This window comes from Phocoena sinus, chromosome 13 (genome assembly GCF_008692025.1).
Source record: "Phocoena sinus isolate mPhoSin1 chromosome 13, mPhoSin1.pri, whole genome shotgun sequence".
In the NCBI taxonomy this organism is placed as follows: Eukaryota; Metazoa; Chordata; class Mammalia; order Artiodactyla; family Phocoenidae; genus Phocoena; species Phocoena sinus.
Window position 1 is genome coordinate 78,711,670 of NC_045775.1, and position 24,888 is coordinate 78,736,557.

The 24,888-nt window shown below is 50.8% G+C and overlaps 2 protein-coding genes across 3 annotated transcripts in view; one reads left to right on the forward strand and one right to left on the reverse strand.

Moving 5' to 3' along the window:
- Positions 1 to 9,220, forward strand: part of CKAP2L (cytoskeleton associated protein 2 like) — a 29,849-nt gene extending 20,629 nt beyond the window's left edge. For both annotated transcript variants that reach the window (XM_032653450.1, XM_032653451.1), the window contains 4 exons: positions 24 to 179; positions 5,497 to 5,560; positions 7,321 to 7,510; positions 8,934 to 9,220. In XM_032653450.1, the coding sequence (XP_032509341.1) occupies positions 24 to 179; positions 5,497 to 5,560; positions 7,321 to 7,510; positions 8,934 to 9,159 (636 nt within the window). In that variant the 3' untranslated portion in view covers positions 9,160 to 9,220. The remainder of the gene's footprint in view (positions 1 to 23; positions 180 to 5,496; positions 5,561 to 7,320; positions 7,511 to 8,933) is intronic.
- Positions 9,221 to 9,361: 141 nt separating this feature from the next.
- NT5DC4 (5'-nucleotidase domain containing 4) lies at positions 9,362 to 24,348 on the reverse strand. Its single transcript, XM_032652264.1, is given in 21 exon segments — positions 9,362 to 12,765; positions 14,262 to 14,327; positions 14,759 to 14,855; positions 16,349 to 16,426; positions 18,902 to 18,962; positions 19,344 to 19,395; positions 20,049 to 20,219; positions 20,341 to 20,407; positions 20,653 to 20,743; positions 20,807 to 21,002; positions 21,500 to 21,527; positions 21,827 to 21,907; positions 22,157 to 22,225; positions 22,348 to 22,391; positions 22,394 to 22,428; positions 22,767 to 22,824; positions 22,935 to 23,026; positions 23,216 to 23,312; positions 23,394 to 23,513; positions 23,595 to 23,682; positions 24,322 to 24,348. Coding segments are annotated over 19 exon segments (1,545 nt in total). The 3' UTR covers positions 9,362 to 12,765; positions 14,262 to 14,327; positions 14,759 to 14,765.
- Positions 24,349 to 24,888: the final 540 nt, after the last annotated feature.

Here is a 24,888-nt window from a genome sequence, read left to right on the forward strand (position 1 = left end):
CCGGGTATTTTTCTCTTTTCCAGGGTGTACATTCTAATGAAATAGGTGCCATTTTGTCCAGTATTCCTGAGGCTGAAAAATTTGCTCAATTCTGGATCTGCAAAGCCAAGCTGTTGGCAAGTAAAGGCACCTTTGATGTTATTGGGCTATATGAAGAGGCCATTAGAAACGGGGCCAGAGTAAGTATCTACCTTGAGTGGGTGACTTCTTAAAACTTCTCTTTAATATGACTTCTCTGTTGTTTGCAAAATGGCGGCTATGTAATGTAACGTTGAAGCTTCTAATTCACTTCATAAAATTATATGCAAAATATGAAGTACAATATGTCCTTTATGAACATTTTAATTAAAATATTTATTTTGTAGAATATAGTGTTACATGTAAACCAATAGAATCACTTTCTTGGCAAGCGAATGTCTCACTTTACACTCATTGTAGAAATAAGCACTTGTGAAAAGTAATAGCATAGAAAATTATAATGTAACATCAATAGCCAATACTACGAAAGTCATACCTCACCTAAAGAACCTAAAAATATATTAAACCCAACACATCAATGTCCATAGATCAATAATTCAGGGCTATTTTATGAAATAACTTTTAATCCTAAAACCTAGTAAAACCACTGTCTATATATAATTTATTTTAATAAATTTTTTTTTATTTTTGGCTGTGTTGGCTCTTCGTTGCTGCACGTGGGCTTTTCCCTAGTTGCGGCGAGCAGGGGCTACTCTTCGTTGCAGTGCATGGGCTTCTCATTGCAGTGGTTTCTCTTGTTGCGGTGCACGGGCTCTAGGCGCGCGGTCTTCAGTAGTTGTGGCTCGCAGACTCTAGAGCACAGGCTCTAGAGCACGGGCTCAGCAGTTGTGGTGCACGGGCTTAGTTGCTCCGTGGCATGTGGGATCTTCCCGGGCCAGGGATAGAACCCGTGTTCCCTGCATTGGCAGGCGGATTCTTAACCACTGCACCACCAGGGAAGCCCTATATATAATTTTTTTAACACAGACTGCATTAAATAGTTTCATAACTCTTTTCCCTATAATATCACTTTCCATGTCATCATATATTCTACCATACCTTTTCCATGATTGTTCAGAATCAGACTTGTCCATGGACATAGTTTAAATAAATAATTTGATACGGTCTGTTCCGTAAGGCCTGATTCCCTCCCTTCCCATTTCCCACTTCCCACTTCCCAGAGCAAACTGAGTATTTTGTTACCTTGATAGTTTCAGATAACATGCTTATATTACTATTTCTTGATTTTTCTCTCTTTAGACATGATTTGTAGACGTCCAGCTATACAGGATGAGGATCTAACCTTCTTTCTCACACACACCCACACAGATCCCCAACACACACACATAGACACCCCTATCACCCCTGCAGACTTTTACTGTCCTCCATATTTCCATTAGAGTCATATGGAAACTCTGGTCACTATTCAGTGTTCACATTGTTATTGACTATGTGAGAAATATGCATTGAGCCATGTGGTATACACTGTGATTACTTTGCCTTTCAAGTATGGTTTCATAATTTTCCTGAAATTATTTTCTTGTTTTCCCTTTGCTTAGTTTTCTGAGTATTTATTATATAATTAATTCCCATACTCTTCTATAATTATCTAAATTTCTCCATACTTTCAAAACATTCGATATTCTGTTGATTTCTTTTTCTCAGAGACTTTTCTCCCAGACCCTTCTTAATCTGTTCCAGGCTCAACAGGTTGTTCTTTACCCCTGTCTTTATTGCCTGTCATTCTGGGATCTCCTTTCACCAAAACCCTCAGATTCCCGTTTCTTCCTGCATTGCCTGATTCTTCTCCAATACTTTTCTTCTCTCACCATTTTTTTTTTTTTTTTGGTGGGTAGGGGGTTGTTCTCTATTGTTCATTAAATGCTTTACTCAGATGCCAGTGAAACTGGGCTGTTTCAATATAAGAGGTGGATTTTAAAAAGCTTGTTAAAAACTCTGGACACAGATGAGGCTTTACCATAGGGTGATTTGGCTGAGTCAGTTGACTGAAGAACCCTCAATATCAGTGTCTTCAGGTCTTCCTTCTAAGACTGGTCATATTCTCTGAAGAAGCCTCATCCAGTCTTCTTCCCAGGAACTAGAAGCCAGGCTACCAGGTGTTATGGGGGAGGAGAGAGCTGGGTGTCTCAACCTTCAGCGTGGAAACTTTCATTTATCCCTTTTTTCAGTAGGCACTCCCACCCTCAATCTTGCATGATATCCCCCAGAGACTTGGAGGATACATGCCCAGTGTCCTGTTTGGATGAAGGTGGGAGGGGCACAGTCACCGGGCTGCATGGAGTTTAGGGATGCAGGGTGGATTTGGAGGTCTGACCGTATTTATTTATTTACTTGCTTACTTCCCAAGCCACGCAGCTTGCGGGATCTTCGTTCCCCAGCCAGGGATTGAACCAGGGCTGTGGCCCTGAAAGCGCCGAGTCCTAACCACTGGACCGCCAGGGAATTCCCAGGTCTGACTGCTTTTCGACAGATGCTCAAGAGCCCTCCTGATTTTGACCCCTCCATCCATTCCTCAGCCTTTCAGGGGCTCTGGGGTTGAATCAGGTTCTTTCTTAGCCACACTGCCAGCTTAGAATTTGGCTCTTTCAAGTTGGTCAAACTGCTTACCTGTTCCTTCCACATTTGAGCTTCCAAAGTCTTGTTGCTGTTTCTTCTATTCCCTGTGGTTACTGCCTCCTTTTTAATCCCTTAAGTATAATTTCAGTAGAGTTTCAAGAGTGATTAGAAATAAATGTGTAAAAAAAAAAAGAAATGTGTACTCAATGCATCATCTTTAGCTAGAAGCCTGTGAAAATATAAAATACACTTGATGACTGTTTTATATAATTAAGACCTTTTGCAGTATATTCTGTACATTTATTCCCATTTCTTAAGTTTACAGCCTTTTAGATTTTGTAAAAATGTATAGATAGCTTTGCTTTTATGCTCTGTTGTCAGTTTGTATCTGTTATTTACTTGATACAGAGTTCCAGGTCAGGAAGACCAGGCTCCAAATATTATGTTCCTATGAGAACGTACAATTCATTTATGATGTTCTGCTTCATAGCCTGGTTAACATGCTTTAAAAAGGATGGCTATCTCAGATAATTTTATCAGAAAACTACTATTCTATAATAGGTTTTTTTATTGTTTTTTATGTTATTTTACCAAATAAAAGAAGAAAGGGAAGGTTGGGGGGAAATTGCCCAGAATGCCAACTAAAGGTTATATTTAGATGATGGGATTATGGGTGGTTTTCCTTTTCAAATTTGACCTATTGTTCAGTTTTCTGTAATAAGATATATGACTTTTGGGCTTCCCTGGTGGCGCAGTGGTTAAGAATCCGCCTGCCAATGCAGGGGACATGGTTCGAGCCGTGGTCCGGGAAGATCCCACATGCTGTGGAGCAACGAAGCCCGTGCGCCACAATTGCTGAGCCTGCGCTCTAGATCCTGTGCGCCACAACTACTGAAGCCCATGCACCTAGAGCCCGTGCTCCGCAACAAGAGAAGCCACCGCAATGAGAAGCCCACACACCGCCATGAAGAGTAGCCCCTGCTTGCCACAAGTAGAGAAAGCCCGTGCACAGCAACAAAGACCCAATGCAGCCAAAAATAAATAAATAAAAAAGATACATGACTTTTATAATAAAAACAAAAATTCAGTTAAGACAACACTAAAAACATATGCCAAATTTTCAGTATGGCTCGCTTTACATCTTTGGATCAGAATCTTTATGTGGGAACACATCTTCAGTGGGATTATATAAGTCAATAAGAAAATTGATTTAGAGAAATTTTATTATAGACAACTTTCCATAAATACATCTCTTCATTAAAGTCAAGCATGCCAAAAACAAGATGGCGGTGGCCACATGAGCAAACACCCCACCCCACCCAGGTCTCCTGTGTCACGGTCACTGCCACCACCCATGCCGCCAGCCCCTCCCGGCATTCCTCGCGCTCGCATATAGCGCGCCAGCCTTGCACCAACCAAAAAGTGTCACCTCGGAGCACGGGACCCACCGCCCCAGAGAAGCCCAAGCCTATGTGTCAGAAGCCGGCACTCCCCCCACTCGCACACCTCGCTCTCGCCCTGCGTGGCACACGTCAGTGGGGCGAGGAGTGGTCGCTCCGCAAGATGCACGCTGCTTACCTGGCAATTAAGTAAAAAGGCCAAAGAGGCAGCTACCGCCAAGAAGCCGAGAGACTGGGAAGGGCACCGCGCGGGAAGACTCCTGCTAAAGCCCTCCTGAAGCCAGTTTCTCAAATCCCCACCAGCAGACCGTCGGAGGTGCCTTCCGCGGAAGAGGATGCTTCAGTCCACAGAGGGAGTAAATCCCAATCCAACAGAACGATTATTTGCTGTCGCTCAGAGTTGCTGAACCCTTGATCCCCAGAAAGGACTTCCACAATACATCAATGCACTTATCGAAAGCAAAGAGTGTCTGAGCCCACTCCCCACGGTTTGTTCTTGTTCAGCCTTCTGAGTGTGTGAGCTACCTTTCCAATGAATGGATTTGACAGACTTTTCGTTTCTGAACTCGCCAGCAAGAAAGAATGGGGGCTTCCGTGGTGGTGCAGTGGTTGAGAGTCCGCCTGCCGATGCGGGGGACGGGTTCGTGCCCCGGTCCGGGAGGATCCCGCGTGCCGCGGAGCGGCTGGGCCCGTGAGCCGTGGCCGCTGAGCCTGCATGTCCGGAGCATGTGCTCCGCAACGGGAGGGGCCACAGCAGTGAGAGGCCCGCGTACCGCAAAAAAAAAAAAAAAAAGGAATGGGTTAGTTTGCCCTCCGAGACTCTAAATATGTCATCCATAGAATGGACTTGTCCAGCCTGCTAAGGGTCAGCACCCCAAACACAGACTAGATTTAACTTTTGGACTACAGTATGGTATGCATCCACAAAATGGACTTGTCTGGCTTTTGCCATATCCAGACTTCTATGCCCAGGATGGACGTGAAGAGATTTCACATTGTCCACATACGTACTAGTCTTAGCCCTCTGAGAATATGAGCCCCCATGCAAAAATAAGAGGTACCTATTTACCTCTCAAAGTGTCGGAGGTCTGATCATATTTCACGTTCATGACACATCGTCATGGTTGTTCTATGCAAAGCCTCTCATTTTATCTATTCTTTTATTCCTGTAGCCAATTATCATTCTCTTCCTCCCACAGTTAACTTTATTGAGTTTAATGTGTATCTCTTGGTGTGATTTCATATAAAATCTGCAATTTTGTGTAAAAAAAAAAAAAGTCAAGCATGCCAGCATTTAACCAACATTTTCTTTGTTCCTTTATTTTTCCCATAAAGCTAGAACTGAAACCTTTTAAATGTTATTTATAGTTAGACAAGAGATAAAAAGGGAAATGTTTTTGTTATAAAAAGTCTATTTGATGTTGAACAACCTCGTAAGTTCCTTAGATCACTTTTTTCCATGAATGTTTTTACTACTGTTCATGTATTTTCTTCCTTCCAGCCAATACAAGAGGTGCGGAAAGTTGTCCTTAATATTTTGCAAGACCCAGACAGAACCACAGAAGGTACTACTGTTTTGTATTTAAATTCATTCCCTCCAGCCACTCAAGTAGAAGTCATTGAGGAACACATAGCGGGTAAAAAAAGCATTGTAATTGTAAGTCCCCTGAAATGCCTCTTGCTTCTTGGTTTCCATGGCCTGCCCTTTTGGCCTTCATCATCAGCTGATTCATTTCTATTCTATTATTACGAGTAAATATACTGCCCAACACCAAACAAAGGTTTCCACCAGAGCAGCCTAGACTAGGGTGTCTTGCTTCCCTGGAGAGAAGGTGAGAGGAGAAGGCAAGTGACTTTTTTTTTTTTTTTTTTTTTTTTTGCGGTACGCGGACCTGTCACTGTTGTGGCCTCTCCCGTTGCGGAGCACAGGCTCCGGACGCGCAGGCTCAGCGGCCATGGCTCACGGGCCCAGCCACTCCGTGGCATGTGGGATCTTCCCGGACCGGGGCACGAACCCGCGTCCCCCGCATCGACAGGCGGACTCTCAACCGCTGTGCCACCAGGGAAGCCCAGCAAGTGACTCTTTACCAGAAGAGACTGAGGCAAATGGGAGAGGTGCTTTGGTTTAAGTTACGTGTTTCATCATAACAAGCCCACCAACACGTATACACCCAAATTCATGTTATACCTTTAAATCATACCCATCTCAGGAATCATTTCACTTAATTCGCCATTACTGTCATTGGCCAGAACCTTTAGAGAACTCTTCTATGAAAAATGTGCCAAATACAGTGAGTGACACGTTAATTATAATATTTGTTATATGAATGGGGAAAAAAAAGCTACCTTGAGAAAATAAAATGGATTATTTTTATAATCTTAGAAGGTGACAAATCTTTTTCCTTTAAGTGTAGGTTTAGGGAATTGCCTGGCGGTCCAGTGGGTAAGACTCCGCGCTCTCACTGCCAAGGGCCTGGGTTCAATCCCTGGTCGGAGAACTAAGATCCCATGCGTGCCACGCAGCCAAATAAAAACAAAGGGGTAGATTGACCTTTGGGGAACAATCACGTCATGAGGAATTACAGCCAACTAGCCCATTACTTTTGGGAATAAGGTTGTAGAGTACCTGTACTCAGTGGTCCTCTTGCTGAGAATGGTGCTACGATTCAGGTGTTTGTTTATAATGTGTGGCAGTGTTCTTCAAAGGGATAAAAAGAGGAGACAGGAATCCATGCCTTTCCCACCCCTTGGCCCCTGTTGGCCTCTCTTGGGGTCTCAGCCTCCAGCCACAGTATCTGTCTGTCTCAGCCTGATTTCCTTCCCTTAATTTTTGTTGTTATGGTTGGGCTATCATGCAAATTGTGTCAACACAAGACATTTTTTCACCTACTGTCCAAGGTGATAGCCATATGGTCTCACCTGGGTAGGGAGGGATCAGAAGGTCAAGTGAATTAACTCTAATTAGTCAGAAAAATTGATCCAAGGTGTGATGTAAGGGCAAGAAGAGGCCAGTGATTAGTCACTAAGGGAGCTCCCTCAAGAGTGAATGAGAGATTGGGGATGTGTTCACAATGTTGAAAGGGTAGCAGGGGTCCATTCTCACAGGCCCCAAGGCTGCCTGGAGGGCTGGTTAGGAGGATGGCCTGATGTAGCAGGAAAAACTAGTCGTAAGTCCCACTCCAAATCAGTTATTCTTTATTGAGTATATGGAATCCATAAGGATCACTGAGAAATCATTGTAGATAACTGCTATTTCATTTTATTGATTTTTTAGCTTCAGTATTAAATTGCTAAATCTTTTCTTTTCTATTCTTTGTATACACAGGAATTACCTCTGACTCTTTAGCTGCTGAAACTAATATAACATCAATAGAAATGCTGGCCAAGAAGATGGAGTCTGGGACGTCTTGTCTTTCTCCAAAAGAGAGGGAACAGGTTTCAGCAACACCCCAAATAACCAAGTCAGGACAGGATAATCATCCTGGTATCAAATTACAGATCGCCCCGATCCCTAGGTAAGCAAACTCTAAAGCAGGCTTGTGTTCACAGGTCTAATTCAAGTCCAGTTCTCAATTTCTCCTCCACAGATCCAGGATACCATCAGATTAGTGATACCTTCTGCCTCATATGAGGACCAGGTGGTCTAATCCATCTTTGGTGTTAAGGGAAGGAGCTGAGGGTGAGGGGAGGGTTGGAACCAGTGCCAGGAAGACCTGTGTCCTTTCTCAGTACACACGCCATCCCCCCTCGCACCACCCCCAAGGAGACGTGACCTGCAATGAGGAAGGAGCTGCCAGAGTCAGGAGGGCTGCTGGAGTGGAGTCACCCCTCCCTCCTGGCATTGGTCCTCCCTCTTCACCCTCATTTGTGCTGCACTTGCAGATCCCACCCACCTTTCCAGCCAGTCCTGGGGGGCAGGAGCAAACTGCCAAGCAGGCAACCTCTGGAGCTGTGGGAAGGAGGGAGGTGTGAATAGCCCTGTAAGAACAGGGAGGCGGCCAGGCACGTGCTAGTTAGAGACTGCGCACAGTATCAGAAGTGTTTGGTTTTGAGACAAGTGTAAGTTTAAGAATCCATAGTAATTTAAGGAACTGTGTCGGTATCGATGTCATTTTCTAAAGCATTAGTGTAACATCAGTCTCTGTTCGTGCTCTTGAAAGGAAAATTCCAAACAAAAGCACTAAGACCACAGTTCTGTATCTTCGTTCTCTGGAAAGCACAGCTGGGCCTCTTCCAGTCTAAACTCCTGTCTCAGACCTGTCATTTCCCCACTGTAGTCAGCTCGTGGGTGGATGAAAGCAGGCAGCTGACGTGAAGACCACCTCTTACTGTCTCTGGAATTGATGATGAGCGTTTTCAGCAGACTGGCCACGAGTTTTGTGAGGCTAACGTAATCCGTGGTTTTGTGATGTGTGACCAGGATTCACTGCCTGGAAAGGTCTCTGCAACGTACCCTCCAGGCTGCCTGTGACTGGAATGCATTCAGGTTTACCAGGAAGATGCCTGATTTGTTCCAGTTTCAATTTGTGGTTTGGTCCACCATCTTAAAAGATGTTTTTTGAATAATTTACTGTCAAAGCTAGAAAGAATCTTAGAATTCATTAGTCCAGCCTCATTTGGTGTTAGGCCCAATTTCATCAAAACGTGTCAGCTCTTTGAAAGTTTATGGAATAAACAAACACCAACTGCCAAGTAGCTGACTTCAAATAAAAGCACACTTAACAATTCATTCAATTAAATCCCTGTGCTGACACCATCTGAGAGCAGATGGACACCACCCAGTTCATTCTGACAATGAGGGCAAGTCCACCTTAGGACGAGAGCTACTATAGACATTTCTCTTGTGTTTTATTAGGGAATAAGAAAAAAATAAAGACTAACAAGTAGAATTTTGAAAGAAGTTAGAAGGTTTTGAATGCATCTCTTGCTGTCTCTCAGAATAAACGGAATGCCGGAAGTGCAAGACATGAAGCTTATCACTCCTGTACGGCGTTCAGCCAGGATCGAGCGAGCAGTGTCCCGCTACCCGGAAATGCTGCAGGAACATGACCTAGTGGTGGCTTCTCTCAACGAACTGTTAGAAGTGGAAGAGACAGAGTGTTTTATATTCCGCAAAAATGAGGCTTTGCCGGTAACATTAGGGTTTCAAGTCCTTGAGTCGTAATTTCTTGATTTTTTTTTTTTAAAACAGAGAGACATTTCAGAGCCTCCACAAGACAAGAAATGCACTTACCTAGGTGGCCTGGGGGAAACTGTGTAATAGAGGGGCATCGTGGATGCAGACTGTGGGCCCCAGGGCCTGGAAAGTAATTCCCTGGGCTTACTCTCAGATTTTACACCCCCATGGGAAAGTCTGGTTATTTAAGACTGTAGTTTGCCACAGCTTTACAGCACACATAAGTTTCAAACTTTGAAAATTAACTTACCCCACAGGTATGGTAACAATTTGAATTTTATTGACCTACCTTAATCCCAACATAGTTATTTTTTATATCAGGAGATCAATTCCACAATATGATAGAGTTTCCTTCCTGCATCCACCTTAGCAGAGAGGGCAAGTCCTTCCAGCATGGAAGATCTGAGTGTAGAAACTAGCCTTCCCCGCTAGGTGGGACGTGACAGACCATCTGGTCAGATCCTCTCATTCTGCAGCTGAGTTTATGCTGGCTGTGCCTTTCGCTCAGAGATCACAGATGACTTTTATGTGTGATCTTTGACTTCTGTCACAGATCCCTGGAGATGAGAGGTAATTCACATCCTTTCTGGGCCTGGCCTCCTTAATGATACACAATCCTGCACTGGGGTGGTCATCTAGCTTTTTATATTCAAACCTAATTTTGCATTTGTCATTGAGAAATGCTTCAAATAAAAACAAAAGGGAGCAGCAGACAGGGGTGGGGAAAGGACCCTTGCCTCTTCAATTCTTTGCTCTGCTAGGGGACACCTGGCCTGAGAAGACATCTGAGCCCCAGAGACTATCATAGGTCGCCTTTCCTTCCTCCTGGGCAACTGCTTGTGGAAAGGTAAAATCAGAATCGTTGTGTAAATATAATGTATAGGAAAACCTAGTCAATGTATTTCAGATTTTAGTTTTCTTAATATTTATGTATCATCTAAAAAGCAATTTTATTCATTTATCATATTTATTACAGAAAACAGTGGTGGTGGCTTGGCCTAGAGAATTAGGGGTTTGTCTGGGGAACGCCAATAGGCTATCCCAAGAGACCTCACAGGGAACACCCACTACCCTGGAGAACTCACCTTCATGTGGATTTTTCCATTGTGAGGGAAGCAGATCCATCTCTCTATGTCTGATTTATAAAATCGAGGTTCATAAAGCTGAGGTATAAAACCATAATGCTAATAGACTAACTTTTGATGAGAAATAGATTGTCACCACAACCACAATGCAGGAATCCACACAGCTAGGCGTTCCCTTCCCTTTAGACAGACTCACTTTACCTCTAAAGCCAAATAATGCCCGAGGGGTTGCTTAGAAGTCCTGGAAGCTGAAAATGGGACTTGGGGAAATCAAATATTCAAAATCACGAGACAGAAAGAGCCTGAAGCACGTACCTCCTGGTTAGGAACGCCCTTGCCTCAGACCTCAGGCACTCATCTCATGTCCACGGACCAGTCCTCTGATTGGGCCTGCGCTGCTGTCCTTTGTGCATTACCTGTTCTTTGGCTTCAGACGGTTCATCCCTGCCACCTAATGCCCATCCCTCCACCCAGACTGGGAATCAGCTGTCTATGGTGATTTTACGTCTCTCTCTCCTCAGAACATCGTCTCAGTATCACAGCTCAGTTCTCAGAAGAACACCTTCACTATTGCCAGTTCCCAGCAGGACTTCCCACAGTACCACGCTGGGTACTAACAATGTCGGCTGAACCACTGGCACTGAATAACGCGTAGATTTCAAACTGACAAATTGGAGGTTTTAAACAGCCTGATTGGACTAAGTAGCATCTTCAGGATATAAAAGGATGTGGAAGTGATGGGGATGGTATAGCAACTACAGAAAACAGCACCGTGATTCTGGAGCTCTTTGTAGATTCTTAGTAACCCTCTTGTTTAGTAAATAGCTGTTCCTAGATACCTGGAGCAGGAGGGAGGGAGAGAGGGAAGGTAAGAAGCAGGCCCTTAATCACTTGGGAGGAAGATTCATAGGGAATTGCAGGGGAGATATGGGCCTCGGCAGAAATTAAGTCTAACGTTCAACTTCTTAGAAGGGGGGAGTGTAAAGGGAGTGTTAAAGGAGGATAAATAAGGATGGTTATATACTGGCATCCTGATGCAGAATGACCATGAACCAGAAGACGAGGAGAGGAGGAGGCATGACAGCTCACAGTTATTACTGTTTACTAGGTACTCATGCTATAAAAGACATCTGTTGTGCCTGCTTGGCATGTAGTCCTTCTTCTAATAAGAGTGCCCTAATTTCCTTAGGACCACCTCTTTGCCGCTCACAATCTGTCACTTAACAGGAACGGACTCCACCCACATGAGCATGTGACCCAGGCTAGGCCAACCAGAGCCCAGAATCCTGGCCAGCGGCATTGATTGGACGATGGGGTTATTTCTCACTCAAAACCAGTGAAACTCGTTTCCCAGACTTCTGTTGGAGAGACTCTTTTCCTGGTAGAGTTGCTGCAAAGAGGATGGAAATCTGTAAACCTTCTTATAACCATGGAGAAAAAAACCTCCTAGAGAATGGCACCAACACAGAATAAGCCTGAGAGCTGGAGAGAGTAAGCTTACATCCAGTGACATCATTTGATCCCTGGCTAAAGCCTGGAGCTGGCCAAGCCCTGTACTTTTCAGTGATGTGAGACAATTGATTCCCTTATTCTTAAGCCAGTTTCATTTAGGTTTCTGTCAGGTGCTAGGGGAAAATCCTGACTAGTACACATATATACAGTGGTAGAGGAAACTCCTATTTCATGTTTGCTCTGGCCGCCTTCCAGGCATATTGTCTCACTACATTCTCACAGTAGCCCTATGGCATAGGTATGGAAACAAAGTGAGACAGTAAATGACAGGCAGGACTGAAGTTTCAAACTCAGAGCTGCCTGGCTCCAAGTGCAGAGCTTTTAACTCCTGTCTCTAAAGTATGGAAATGAGAACTAGGACGGTGACAAGGAAAGAGCAAATCTGAGAAAGACATTCTTGAACGGTTCCCAACTTACCAAATAAGAATCACTGTGATAGCCAAGGTGCTGTCATTTATCCTCCAGATGAGGTGATCGATCACATGTTTACCACAAGAGCACCGCCCCAGGGATGGTGCTTCTCGTCATTCCTGCCTGCTCGGGACTGGGTGTAGGAGTTCAGACACCGATTCAGCCGGTGTGACTCGCCACACCCAGAAATGCATCTCTCTCGCATCAGCAACCCTGGTGCAACAGCCAGTGCTCAGCTGTGCCGGGCCCACAGCATATCTGTCTCAGGGCTCTGCCATCCCCAGGGTGCAGCCTCATCCGTGTGGACAAGCGTGGCTCCCGAGCAGTTTCACATGGCGGCCAGTGGGAGCGGGCAAGAGAGGGAGCGGAAGGCACACCCTCTCCTTTTAAGGTCACGACCTGGAAGCTGGATGCATTATTTCTGCTTAGGGTGAGAGGGACCACAGCTTGCTCACGTGTCCCCACTCATCTTCAAAGAAGGCTGGGAATGTCTTCTGGGTGGCCGCGTGCCCAACTAAAACTTCTTCCAGAAACGGGATATGACTACCGGTGTCTACCACAGTCTTAGGAGTAATGGAGTACGTCTCTAAGGCGCAGATAAATGAGGACAGAGGTGACACAGGATTAAAAACATATACTGCATCAAATGAACAATCCCCAGTTAGAAATATCTCCCACCCTACCCTGCCTCAGATGAGTTCCCAAGAGTTGAGGAGGGTTCTAATCCAAAGGTGTATAGCCCTTCCCCACTTCCTCTCGTCTCATGATAGGTCTTTAGCCCCACCCTTTCCCCTGCAGTTCTACAAGCTGACCCAGAGTAGTAATAAATCAGGTTACATGGTTCACTCAATAAAACATACAGGACACTGGAAGCCAGAGATATAATGATGACCCAAACAACCTGTCACTAAGGAGCCTCAAGTCCAGTGGGGACACATGTTAAAGAATCACAAGTGTCAAAGTGTGATGATCCTCGGCTTCCCTGGTGGCGCAGTGGTTGAGGGTCCGCCTGCCGATGCAGGGGACACGGGTTCGTGCCCCGGTCCGGGAAGATCCCACGTGCCGCGGAGCGGCTGCGCCCTTGAGCCATGGCCGCTGAGGCTGCGCGTCCGGAGCCTGTGCTCCGCAAGGGGAGGGGCCACAGCAGTGACAGGCCCGCGTACGGGGGCGGGGGGGGGGGGGGGGGAGTGTGATGATCCTGAGAAAGAGGTCCCTGGGGGATGGGCTAAGAGAAGGAACTGATCCAGTCAGGGAGGTGGGGAGGTCCCCCGAGATGTGGGGGGGGGGGGCAGAGATGGGGGTGCTTCAGGCAGAAGGCGAAACACGGCAAGGGCCCTTTGGCCACCTCTTCCTTTTGCAAGTCTCTCTCCCCTCCCTGTCCCTTCCCCCCTTCCCCTCTCACTCTCTTCCTCACACCCCTTAGGGGTCTGCTGCCAGGCGATTACCCCCAGGCCCTTCTGCATTCTCTCCACCCTGGGAGGGAATTCTAAGGGTTCAGTTTCGTAGCATTACAAAATACTTTTTGTAATACTACTGTATTTCAGCACCTTTCCAGAAAAGCATGGACCCTAGGGTCTGAGCAGTTTTCCCGGTAAAATACTATCGTCTACCCCTTGAATAAAAATCTAGTGTTTAAAGACAAAAGGCCAGGGATACCCGGTTCTTGCCTGGAGAGCCTACCCCTGCAGGACTCTGAGGCCCAAAAGTCAACCCAGGAAGAAGAATGAAAGGCCTGGAAGCTTCTGAAATAAACAGAGATTTAAAAAAATGACTGTGAACTCTCTGAGCACGCAGCCTGTTGTCCCTTATTTATCCTCAGGTATTCCAAATGTTTCCCTTGTTTATCCACAGAAAATAAAACTAGTGAACTGTGCCACAGACCAATTTCTTCAAGAGTTTGTTTTGTCATTTCAAACATGTAAATATATTCCTTCTAAGCCTCCAATATTAATGCCAGACGATACACTAACATGAAAAGTGAACTCAAATTAATGACAGAACAAGAAAGGCCAGGGCTTAACACCACGGAGGAGCTCCGACTAAAATAAAGAATCAAGTTTTTAAATCATGAGTAGGACTTACAGTTTTTAATGCATGTATACATCAAGTTCAAAGATGTCTGGGCATCTCGCTGTCTTTCATAGTGACCTGGAAAGAACATTAATGAGGTCATCTATAGCCGATTAGGTATTATTGTTACTAGTAACGGAATCAAAAGTGCACAGAAATATTATTTTTATTTATTTTTTGATGTGGACCATTTTTTTTAAGTCTTTATTGAATTTGTTACACTATTGCTATTATTTTATGTTTTGGTTTTTTGGCCGCAAGGCATGTGGGATCATAGCTCCCCGACCAGGGATCAAACCCACACCCCCTGCATTGGAAGTACGGAGTCTTAACCACTGGACTGCCAGGGAAGTCCCGGAAATACTATTTTTAAAAAGAAATGGATAGAAATAAAATTGGATGTGAAATGATACACTCAGGGGAACTGGGCAAAATAATTCCACTTGTTACACACAAATGGCCCAGAGGCCAGGGAGGGTTGCCTTCCAGGATGAGAGCAAGACACCTTCCTCCTACCTAAAAGAAGTGCTCTTGGGCCCCAAATCTGTTACATTTAGGAGACTTCAATATGGTTGCTTTTTCTCTCTTCCATATTTTTCCCGTTATCTGAAAAATATTTCAAGTGGAAGACGACCGTGATGCCGGCCTGTGTCCTGGATTCAGTCTGCCTCCGTGCAGCCCTCCTGGTCCTTGCCTCTCTCTTTGCCCTCAGCCTTCTAAGAAACAAAGAAAGCTGGTTATGGAACCTTCCCAGGTTCACACAGTGACTCTCAACCAGGGGTAGAAAATGTGTCAAAATGCCCTAATCTGGGCTGGGGTGGAGATGAAGGGGTAGAGAAACCAACACATCCCCAGAGAACGCGCAGTGACAGATGGGAGTGGGTCCACAGCCCTCTGGTGGGCTGGGAGGGAAAAATAGTTGCAAAGCACTGATTAAAGTATTGATGTGCTTGAATTTTGAGCTTCTCCTGGGCAGGAGTAAAGTGGCTTACAATTCCGTTTCTACCTTGTCGGGCATGCTGGAGGTGCTTGGTAAAAAAAACGGTGGGAAGAATGCACACTGAGCCCGAAGCCACCAATCTAAAGGGAACCGATGAGACAGGCATTTTGAAAATCAAGGCCCAGGAACGCCAGGGTAGAAACAGGAACCCTCCTGCAGGGCTTGGGGCTGCAGAACCAGGCTAGGAGCTGAGCCTGCCCCTCAGGAAAACTGGAGTCTGCACTCAAAGGGCAGCCAGGCAGCACAAAGGAACAGAGGGGTCAAAGCAGAAGCCCCTACACATTGTGTCCATAAAAGCTGCCTGGAGAAGAAGCCTGGCCAGGGAGAGCCTGTGTTCTGCAACCTCTCGCAGGGCAGAGATGGATCTGTCAGAGAAATGAGCCAGAACTGGTGTGGAGAGGTGCAGGGCCCCAGTACAGTCAGCTGACCCCGCCGAGCAGAACCTGTGAGTTTGGGCTGACAGCCAGTGGCTCTGGGCCCCCTCGGACCCAATGCCTCTTTTTTTTTCCCCGGTACGCGGGCCTCTCACTGTTGTGGCCCCTCCCGTTGCGGAGCACAGGCTCCAGACGCGCAGGCTCAGCGGCCATGGCTCACGGGCCCAGCCGCTCCGCGGCATGTGGGATCTTCCCGGACCGGGGCACGAACCTGTGTCCCCTGCATCTGCAGGCGGACTCTGAACCACTGCGCCACCAGGGAAGCCCCAATGCCACATTTTAAATCCAAATATTTTCTAACACAACATTGTAAATCAACTATACTTCAATTAAAAAAATACGTAAAACAAATATTTTCATTTCTTCTATCCTGAATTGAAATTCATAGATAATATGATGATTGTCTCTATAATCTTAAAAATCAATATAATACCATAACTATAACATAGGAGAAATGAAAAGCAATGTATAATATAATATGTATTTCTATGTAAATACTCAGGAATGATTGCACTTGGAAGGCAAAAGAGCTCCTGCAAATCTACCAAATGCCTGCTCGGGTTGATACTGCTCCATTGGGACCCCTGCTCTAGCCCCGGAGTAGCCCCTAAGTCACTGAGCTCCTGGGCCAGCCAGGTGGCTCCTCCCACTTCCCAGCAACTCACCCTCTGGCTGCAGGAGAGGAGGTGGGCGGCAGGACCCAGACTGGCCCATTCTGGCTCTGCTGCTGACTCATGGGGCATCTGTAGGGACCAATGCAGCAGGAGGTGGAGAAGCTCCGTCAGTGGTGAGGCCTTCCTGGAGTCCCCAGTTATGCATAGACACCGCCCCCCACCCCTGCCAGCTCCATCCTCTGCCCCCAGCTGCCAGCTTCCTGCCCAGTGATGCCACAGAAAAGGGAGCCCAGGAGGGTCAGCTGGAGAAGGAAGGTTCTGGCAGACGGACTTCACTTCCTCAAAAATCCCAGGCAGCACTGCGGGGTAAAGGTCAGGTTTCTTTAACTGTTTCACCTGGGTGCCCCGGATGCTTTTTCTTCACCTGTCTGGTCTCTACTTTAGCAACAATGTCGAACAGCACTATAACTATGCCTCAGACCCCCAGCTTTGGCAACAGGAAATCTCCAGCCCTGCTCATCTAAAAGCCCAGAGAAGGGATGAAGCTGCATGGTGAGAGCTCAGTTCCCCCAGCATGTGGCAGTGTGATGCAGGGGGCAGAGCATGTCCCCTGAGTTCAGCAGCCCTGGGTTCAAATGCTGACTCTGCAGTCTGTCTACCAGTGTGACAACAAGTTACTTAGGTTCTCTGCACTTAAAATTCACCAGTGGTAAAATGAGAAGAAAACCTACTTTGCTGGGTTAAGCATTCAGCAGGATCGATTTTAAAAAACAAACACCCAGCCCAGAAACAAAACAGTTTTTCCATCTCTCAAATATCAGGAAGGGAGCTGAGAGTGACAAGAAAAGCAGGGCTCAGGGAGCCCCAGAGAACTAGTTTCAAGTCCAGATCCTTGAGTGCAGATGGCACACCATCTCGACGGAAATAATGACCGCCTGCTGGGAGAGGGATGGGTGTCCTCCGGGGAGCTCTGCACTGGTCAGTCCCACGGCCCCCATGAACTCCGTAGTGTCTTCGCCGCCTCTACTTCCCTGCTTTTGCCCCAGAAGCATCTCCAGGGCTTCCAGAGGAAAACCAGCTGGAGTGTTTACTGTATGGACTGCTGTTTGGTCCAGTTCCTCTGCGATCACTGTGTACTGAGGGTAGGGAGACCATAGCCTTCCTCCTTCAAACCAGTATCATATGTACTAGGGAGATAATGTGGTCCCAGTTTAAAGCAGGAGGGCAGGAGGAAAACTTCCCAGCAGAGGCATCGTATCTATACAACCACAACCCCTCTAGAGCTTTTTTTTTTTTTTTTTTAACCGTGTGGACAGTTATCTGCAAGGGTTTGACCCGCTTGTGCCTAGAGGAGGGAGCGTGGGTCTGGTGACCTCAAAAGCTCTTGGCAGGGCTGGGGACCAGTGGATCCTTCTGGGATGGAGGGTCAGGGATGCCGGGCGGGGGGGGGGGGGGCGGTTCTGCAGGGACCCATCAGCTCCGGGGCCACCCAGTACAGAGAGCTGAGCGGGTGGTACAGGAAGTTGAGGCAGGTGGCCGTGTAGAGGTTGGCATAGCGCATCATATGGCTGGAGAAGAGCGTCTGGCGGAAGCCGCAGCGGAACAGGCTGCCCATCGCGCTGTACCACTGGTCCAGCTCCTGGGAGACTTGGCAGAGATCCACCCACCCACCCCACCCTCCCCCACCCCTGCAGCCTACGACGGGGAAGGGGCCGCCGTGTTGCCCGGCCAGCCGGGGTCTTTGGGAAGTGGGGCGGCTCGCGCTTTGCCACGGACCCCACTTCCCGCTTCACAGTTAGTTTCCTGCCTGGCCCTGGAGAGTGACCACCCTGCACAAATTCTCAGCATCACTTACTTCTGATGCCTCCTCAGAGGGCTTTGCAGGAGGCCACACGCCCAATCCCCACTCCGGCCCCCCCCAACAGGCCCCCCTGATCACAGGCCCTTCTTTTAGAGTCTAGAAAACTGGTCCAGATGTTGCTCCCAGAGTGACTGAGCAGCACATGTGCCTCAGTTTCCCCGTGAGTAAAATAAGGGTGACGATCCCTGCCCAGCCCACCGCGGGGCTGTGGGAGAATCAAATACCCTACAAGAGGCTCAGCAAAGATCCTTCACTATTGGTCCCAGCTGGGCCTGGGAAGGCCAAGTGGCCTGACTCCCCTTGATGTGGCCTGTGGGACTCTCCCAGCTTTGGTGACTGGTCAAGTAATACCACAAGGGAACATGTCCTTTCCACCGGCCCTAGATCCCGTCTTCTCAGGCCACTTGTCTGGCTGACCCCAGACGCTAGCCGGGTAGTCGGTCACATGAGGACCCAACCCAGGAGGCCGGCACTTCTCAAGGTTAACGGTGGAGATTGAGGAACTGGCTAAGCCCCACCCATCACCCTGCAGGCCCTTTTAAGAGCATACTGCTGTCATTCGTAATGTGGCCAGCAGGGGGCGCTGGCTGACAAGGCCAGGTGGCGCTCCAGACGACTGGGGGAGTCGTAATTGGGCTCTGGGGTCTGGGACGGAGCGAATCCAGTCAGGCAGCCCGGAGGCACACGCCCTACCTTCAGCCCCGCTGGGCCCATCCCCTCCTCCCTCGGCACCCCGCTCTTACCCGAATCTCCCTCTTGGTGGAGCTGATGAGTGGCAGCCCGGAACTGCTGCCATCCATGTGCCTGGTGCAAAAATGGCCACGTGACCCAGGAAGAGAGGAACCGGCCCCCCAGGCTCCGGGCACAACCTCCCCAGATCGAGTTGGGGACACCCTATGGGCGCCCAGTGCGGGGTACTGGGCTGGGTGTGTGCCCGTGAGTGAGATGGTAAGCGTCCTCAGTCCAGGCTGGTGGGTCAGCAGGAAGGGCCTAGAGGTCATAGTGTGAGTGTCCCAAGGGGGTCAGAGGGGTCCCAAAGTCCAGTTTACTAGGGAAGCCCACCCTGAAACAGATCATGATTTCCCGACCACTCTGGCGAGGACCCCGCTGCCAGGCCTGGACATGGACCATTACCCTCCAGCCTGCTCCCCTCCCCGGGCAGGGGTCACAGGTCAGGGCTCTCACTGGTACAGGTCCGCCAGTTGCATGTCCAGCCTCTTCAGCTCCTCCATTCGCTCTGAAAAGTGGACAAGGAACAGGGGGCTTGACAACCCTGCCCACCTTTGTCCCAGGCCTAGCTCAGCTAGTTGAGGTGAGGGTGGAAAGGCCACTGGGGTCTAGGCTCCCCCTGCTGTGTGTATAACATCCTTCACCCTTTCCTTACATTGAGGGAGACTCTGCCCAAGGCAGAGCAGGGACGGTTGAGGAAGCTGACACAGAGTCAGGTGACCCGCCCAAGGTCACAAGGCAATGATTCAAACCCAGCCCTTAGGACAAGCCTGGATTGTTTGGGTTCATAGCAACTTCTGACCCCGAGGATACAAGTCATTCCCGGCTGGGAGAGTGGACCTTCCACTCACTAAGATTCCTCAGGGTGGGTAAGGAGGGTGGGTTCAGTGAGGAAGGAAACCTCGGACTACAGAAACACCACAGGACTCTGGAATCAGGAGACAGGATTTGAGTCTCAACTTTAGCCCTTCTGGCTGTGTGACTTTGGGCAAGCCGCTTAACCTCTCTGGGTCTCTGTTTCCTCGTGTATAAAATAGTTCTGCTCTCACAAACCACAGAGAGGACGGTATTATCACGGTCACTACCAACTCCCCCCGCCCCCCCGCAGGAGAGAGGGGAAGATGTGACCATGGTGCCCCCTGCTGGCCCCCCACGTCTCACCCTGCTCTCAGGCCCAGATGTCCAGCTCCCGGGACAGCTCAGGAACCACCAGGCAAGTCCGCCAGCCCTGCCGCTCCTTGGACTTGAGGATGTCCCCAAAGATGTGGTCCCTGACGTACAGGATGTCCTTCCCCCGCACCCCGAGCAGCTTGCACACTGCGTCTGACGACCCTGCCTGACCATGGGAGGACAGGCCCACTCACAGCCCTTCCTGTCCTGGTGGGCAGCCTGGGGACATGGGCTCCTAGCTGAGAGGTGGCGCCTGTGGAGGGACGGGGCGGGGAGCCGGTACCTCCAGAGTAGATGGCACAGCGCTGATGGGGCCCCGTGCTGGTGCCCACGCGGAGCTTACCCATGTCCTAGAGGGGGCAGAAGGGGTGCCCTGGCCAGAGAGGGCAGGGGGCTAGGATTGGCAGGGGTAACGGTGGGGTGTAGGAAGAAGGAGGCGGCAGAGGGCCCTGAAGGGGTCCCCTGCTTCCTTGCTTCCGGGGACAGACAGACAGCAGAGCAGCAGCTACCAAGGGCAGGTCAAGCCTGAGAGGTGGGTTCCCTCCCACAGCGCGGGCCACGGGTCATGGTGGACGAGCCTCGGCCCCTGCATTACCATCCTGAGCTGTCTCAGCACCGTTCCCTCTGCAAAGACACAGGGCTTGTGCGTGTCCACCACAATCAGGTCGAAGTAGGACCTCCAGAGCCTGCAGGGGGTGGGCAGGTGCAGACAAGCGCTCAGCCTGGGAATCTGACCCGCCGCGGCTCACAGGTCCTCAGCCAGGTCCCCGCCAGCCCCTGCCCTGCCATACCCGGCCGAATGCCCGCCCGGGCTCCGCCACGCTCTGGACCGGTAAAAGCTCGCCAGCCCTCGCATCTCATGCCCCCCACGTGCCCTGGCCCTGGCCCTCAGCAGGACTGAGACGTCCCGGGGCAGGACCCCGGCAGTCTGGCCACGCAGCCATCCTGGCATGGGAGGCTCACAAGCTATAGCAGCGGAGGCCAGCGCTGGATGTTGCGTGCACCGCGTCAGCCTCCAGAGCCCCTCACAGCACAGAGTCAGAGACGCAGGGGCACGGGACAAGAGCACAGTCCCCGAACTGCAGACCCGCTCACCGGCTTGCCTGCCAGATCCCCGTGGGGTGTGTCACCCCCCTCCCCAGGCCTGCTACAGCCTCTTCTCACCCCTGATTCCACCTATAGTGCCTTCCTGCCTTCTCCAAGGCCATGAGTGGCCTTCCCCACCCCTCCAGGCTCCTCCTGTGGACTGGCTGAGGTCACTGGTCTCCCACCCACCAGGGAAGTTCCAACAGGCCCACCCATGTGAAATGACCCCCCCATACACTTGCTTCTTCGTCCAGCTGCGGGCTGGCCATGGGAAGGGACCCAGCAAGGTGGCCCAGCCCGGCCCTGCCTGCCCTTGACGCAGCCTCCCCCAGCCAGGCGCGTGGCCCTCACCTCACCAGCGCCAAACAGGTAGCTCCGGATGGCCTGGTGGGGACAGGGCAGGGGTCAGGGCACCCAGCTGAGATGGGCCAGGGGCCACTACCTGCCATTGCCCTCACCCCACAGGCCACACCGGGGACCGCAGGAGCGAGATGGTGGGAAAATTGCTTCTTCCACCGAGATCTAAAAAGGCCAAGAAATGGAACCCAAGATGCCAACCAGGCAGTGGGCGGAGCAGGGTCTTGGCTGCTGTTTCCTGCAGTGCCTCAGTTTCCCCAGGGCCAAGAAGGAAACATTTCTCTGGCCCGGAGGCTGAGGGCCTCCCCCATCACAGGCACACGCACATCGGTGTCGTTGTAGCTGCGGGTAGCCAGGAACACCTTCCCTACCTCCTTCCTCTTGCCCCGCAGGATGGGGATTCCCACCTGGGTCAGAGAGAAGAGCAGCCTCCAGGGCTGGGGTCTCCCCAAGCTGCCCCAGGAGCCCCTTCCCAGGTCTCAGCCCCATAGGCAGGGGGCCCCAGGCCAGGCAGGAGGGCGGGGCGCAAGGTCAGGGTGCACAGCTCTGTCCAGATCTCGAGGGGAGGCCAGGGAAGGGGGAGCAGCCCCAGTGCCCTGGGGAGGAAGGGGACAAAGGGACAGGCTTGGTCATGACCCTGGTCTATAGCCACTCGCATCCTTCTCCACGTATTTCTCCAAGTCTGCGGTCCTCTCCTTGAGACAGCCCCGCGGGAGGGAGCAGAGCTGTGAATGTGTGTGCGTGCGTGCCTACACATGCCTGCATCCAAGATGAGGGAGCCCAGACCACCAGCCTCCACGGGAAGAAGAGTGAAACCTTATGGGGTCTGGGGGCCTGGGCCACTCACCGAATGGTGGATGTTATCCATGGCATCCGTCACATCCTGGAAGACATGAAGAGGTTTCCATGCTGATAACCGGTGTCACAGCTGGGTCAGGCCAAGAGCGAGGCTGATAAGGGGCCCTGATGTGACCACCAACCCTGGAGCCCTACCAGGGGGACCCCTCCATCCACAGTGGGCCCGACACTGGGCTCATGTCCCAAACCTCCTGGCACGGGTGTCACCCTACACTGAGGGTGACCCCGTGGGGGCATCAGTTACAAGGTTGGGGGCCCCTACATCCCGCTGAGCTCCTGGAGCCCCTCAAACACCTCAGGAGGAGCCTCTGCCCTCTGGCGGGGCCCCCATTTCCGGGCTTAGCCCCTAAGCCGTGCAGTGTCCTGCTGGTCACCCAGGGCTGCAGCGGGGAGGGGTACGGAGCTCACTGGATGTAGCGGGAGCAGCCAGAGAAGAAGCCCACCAGGCAGACGTAGAGACAGGCTTCTAGGGCAGAGGGAGGCTGGTCGGTCGCTGGCCCGAGGATCCAGGCAGCAGCCCACCAGGCCAGAGCCAGGACCAAAGGATCACCTGCCCCCACCCCCATCAGCCCTCACCAGGCAGGTTGAAGAGCGTTATGAGGTTGTGGGACCGCTGCAGCCCATCCCTCTGAATGAACTTACTGGGGTAGAAACTCCAGATCTCGGCCCTAGGGAAGGGGTGGGCTGGGTGCCGCGATGCCCCTCCCCAGTGCCTCCCACTCTTTCCCGCCTCTACCCATCCTTCTCTCCCTCCTTATCCAGCTGGCATTGCCGAGCCCCTGCGGTGTGCCTGAGTCACCCCCCCCCCCCCCCACTGTCTTTCCTCCAGCATCCTCGCCCCCCACCCCGTTCCTTACTCCGGGAGGAAGGAGAAGCCGTGGGTGCCCAGCAGCCCATTCCCGCGGGCGTCCACCTTCAGCAGGTTTCCACAGGGTGCGTCAAACACCAGCCCCCCGGGAGAGGGCACAGAGGTTGTGGATGAGGCACCAGGGCCAGTGAGTGGGCCCAGCCTCCCGCCCCGCGGGCTCCCGCACCTGGTGGGGAAGGCAGGGTCGTAGGTGCAGTGCAGGATCTCGTGTGGGTACCCGACGCACACCAGGCGCTCCAACAGCAACTCGAAGGCCAGCGTCTCATAGGCCGGAGACTTGTAGGCTGTGGGCCAAGCAGACCCAGGCCGGTTGGTGCCCGCCCCCTGCTCCCAGCCCCAAATTCCCCTCACTCCCCTCCCCCTCCCAGCCAGAGTGCGGTCCATGTCGAAGCCAAGGCCACAAATCTTCCCTAGCTCCAGGTTGCGGTTGACAAAAATCCTGGAAGGGGAAGGACACTGAGATCAGCCCCCCAGACTCCAAGACCCAGGGCCTCGCGTGTGTCTGGGCACATGCATGTGAGCGCGTGTGCAAGCGTGTGCAGGGCTCCGTCTCCACGTGGGAGTGTGCCGGGGGCATCCCCGTGAGCGAGGATGCACCGTTGTCTCTTTCCTGAGCGGGGTCACTGTGTCCAAGTTCAGAGAGGATGCGTTTGTCACAGGTGGGCAGCACATGTCCCCACGTCGGCGTGCGTGGAGGGAGAGCACCTCCCTCCCTGCCAAGTGTACACTGTCAGGTTTCCCTCTGACGGGTCACTGCCCACCTACAGAAAGATGTCCCCTTGTGAGTGCAGGGGCTTGTCTGTGTTCTGAGTGTCACCATCCCTGGGTATGGGCTGCTGTGTTGTGTGGGATATGTCAGGAAATGGGGTGTTTGTAAGATCCCCCCAACCTCCATCCCAAATGCCCATCTCACCGCTGGTGCCAATCCTACCCCAGGGCCTGTGTCTCCCCTCTGGGCCCCCCAGGCTCTCCTCCGTCCACACAGGCCATCGCTGCCAGGAGTGAGGAGACAGTGGCCCCCTCCCCAGCTACCTGCCCGCTAGCAGTGAGGCCCAGCAGCTCCCGTCTCCCTCAAACACTTCAGACACCACTGACCCCGCTGGTGCCAACCTGGGCCCCCATCTCCTCCTTTGAGGGAGAAGAAAGCCAGGACAGTCTCTGGCATCCCCTCTCTTCTCTAAGAGAGAAAGTAGTAATGATCAAGGAAGAAGAATTCATCTATATTGTGCCACCTCCACTTCTAGGGCTTATGCACCCAAAGACCTCAACCACCTAGAATGTAGCAGAGAACCCAGAGTGAAGCAAACATGGCATTTACAAAGGCAGAAGACTTGTGTGCTTTAAAAATAAGAGTGTCGGGTCTTCCCTGGTGGCACAGTGGTTGAGAGTCCGCCTGCCGATGCAGGGGACACGGGATCGTGCCCCGGTCCGGGAGGATCCCACGTGCCGCGGAGCGGCTGGGCCCGTGGGCCATGGCCGCTGAGCCTGCGCGTCCGGAGCCTGTGCGCCGCAACGGGAGAGGCCACAACAGTGAGAGGCCCGCGTACCGCCAAAAAAAAACAAAAAAAATAAAAATAAGAGTGTCGGGACTTCCCTCGTGGTCCAGTGGCTAGCACTCCGCGCTTCCAATGCGGCGGGCCTGGGTTCGATCCCTGGTCAGGG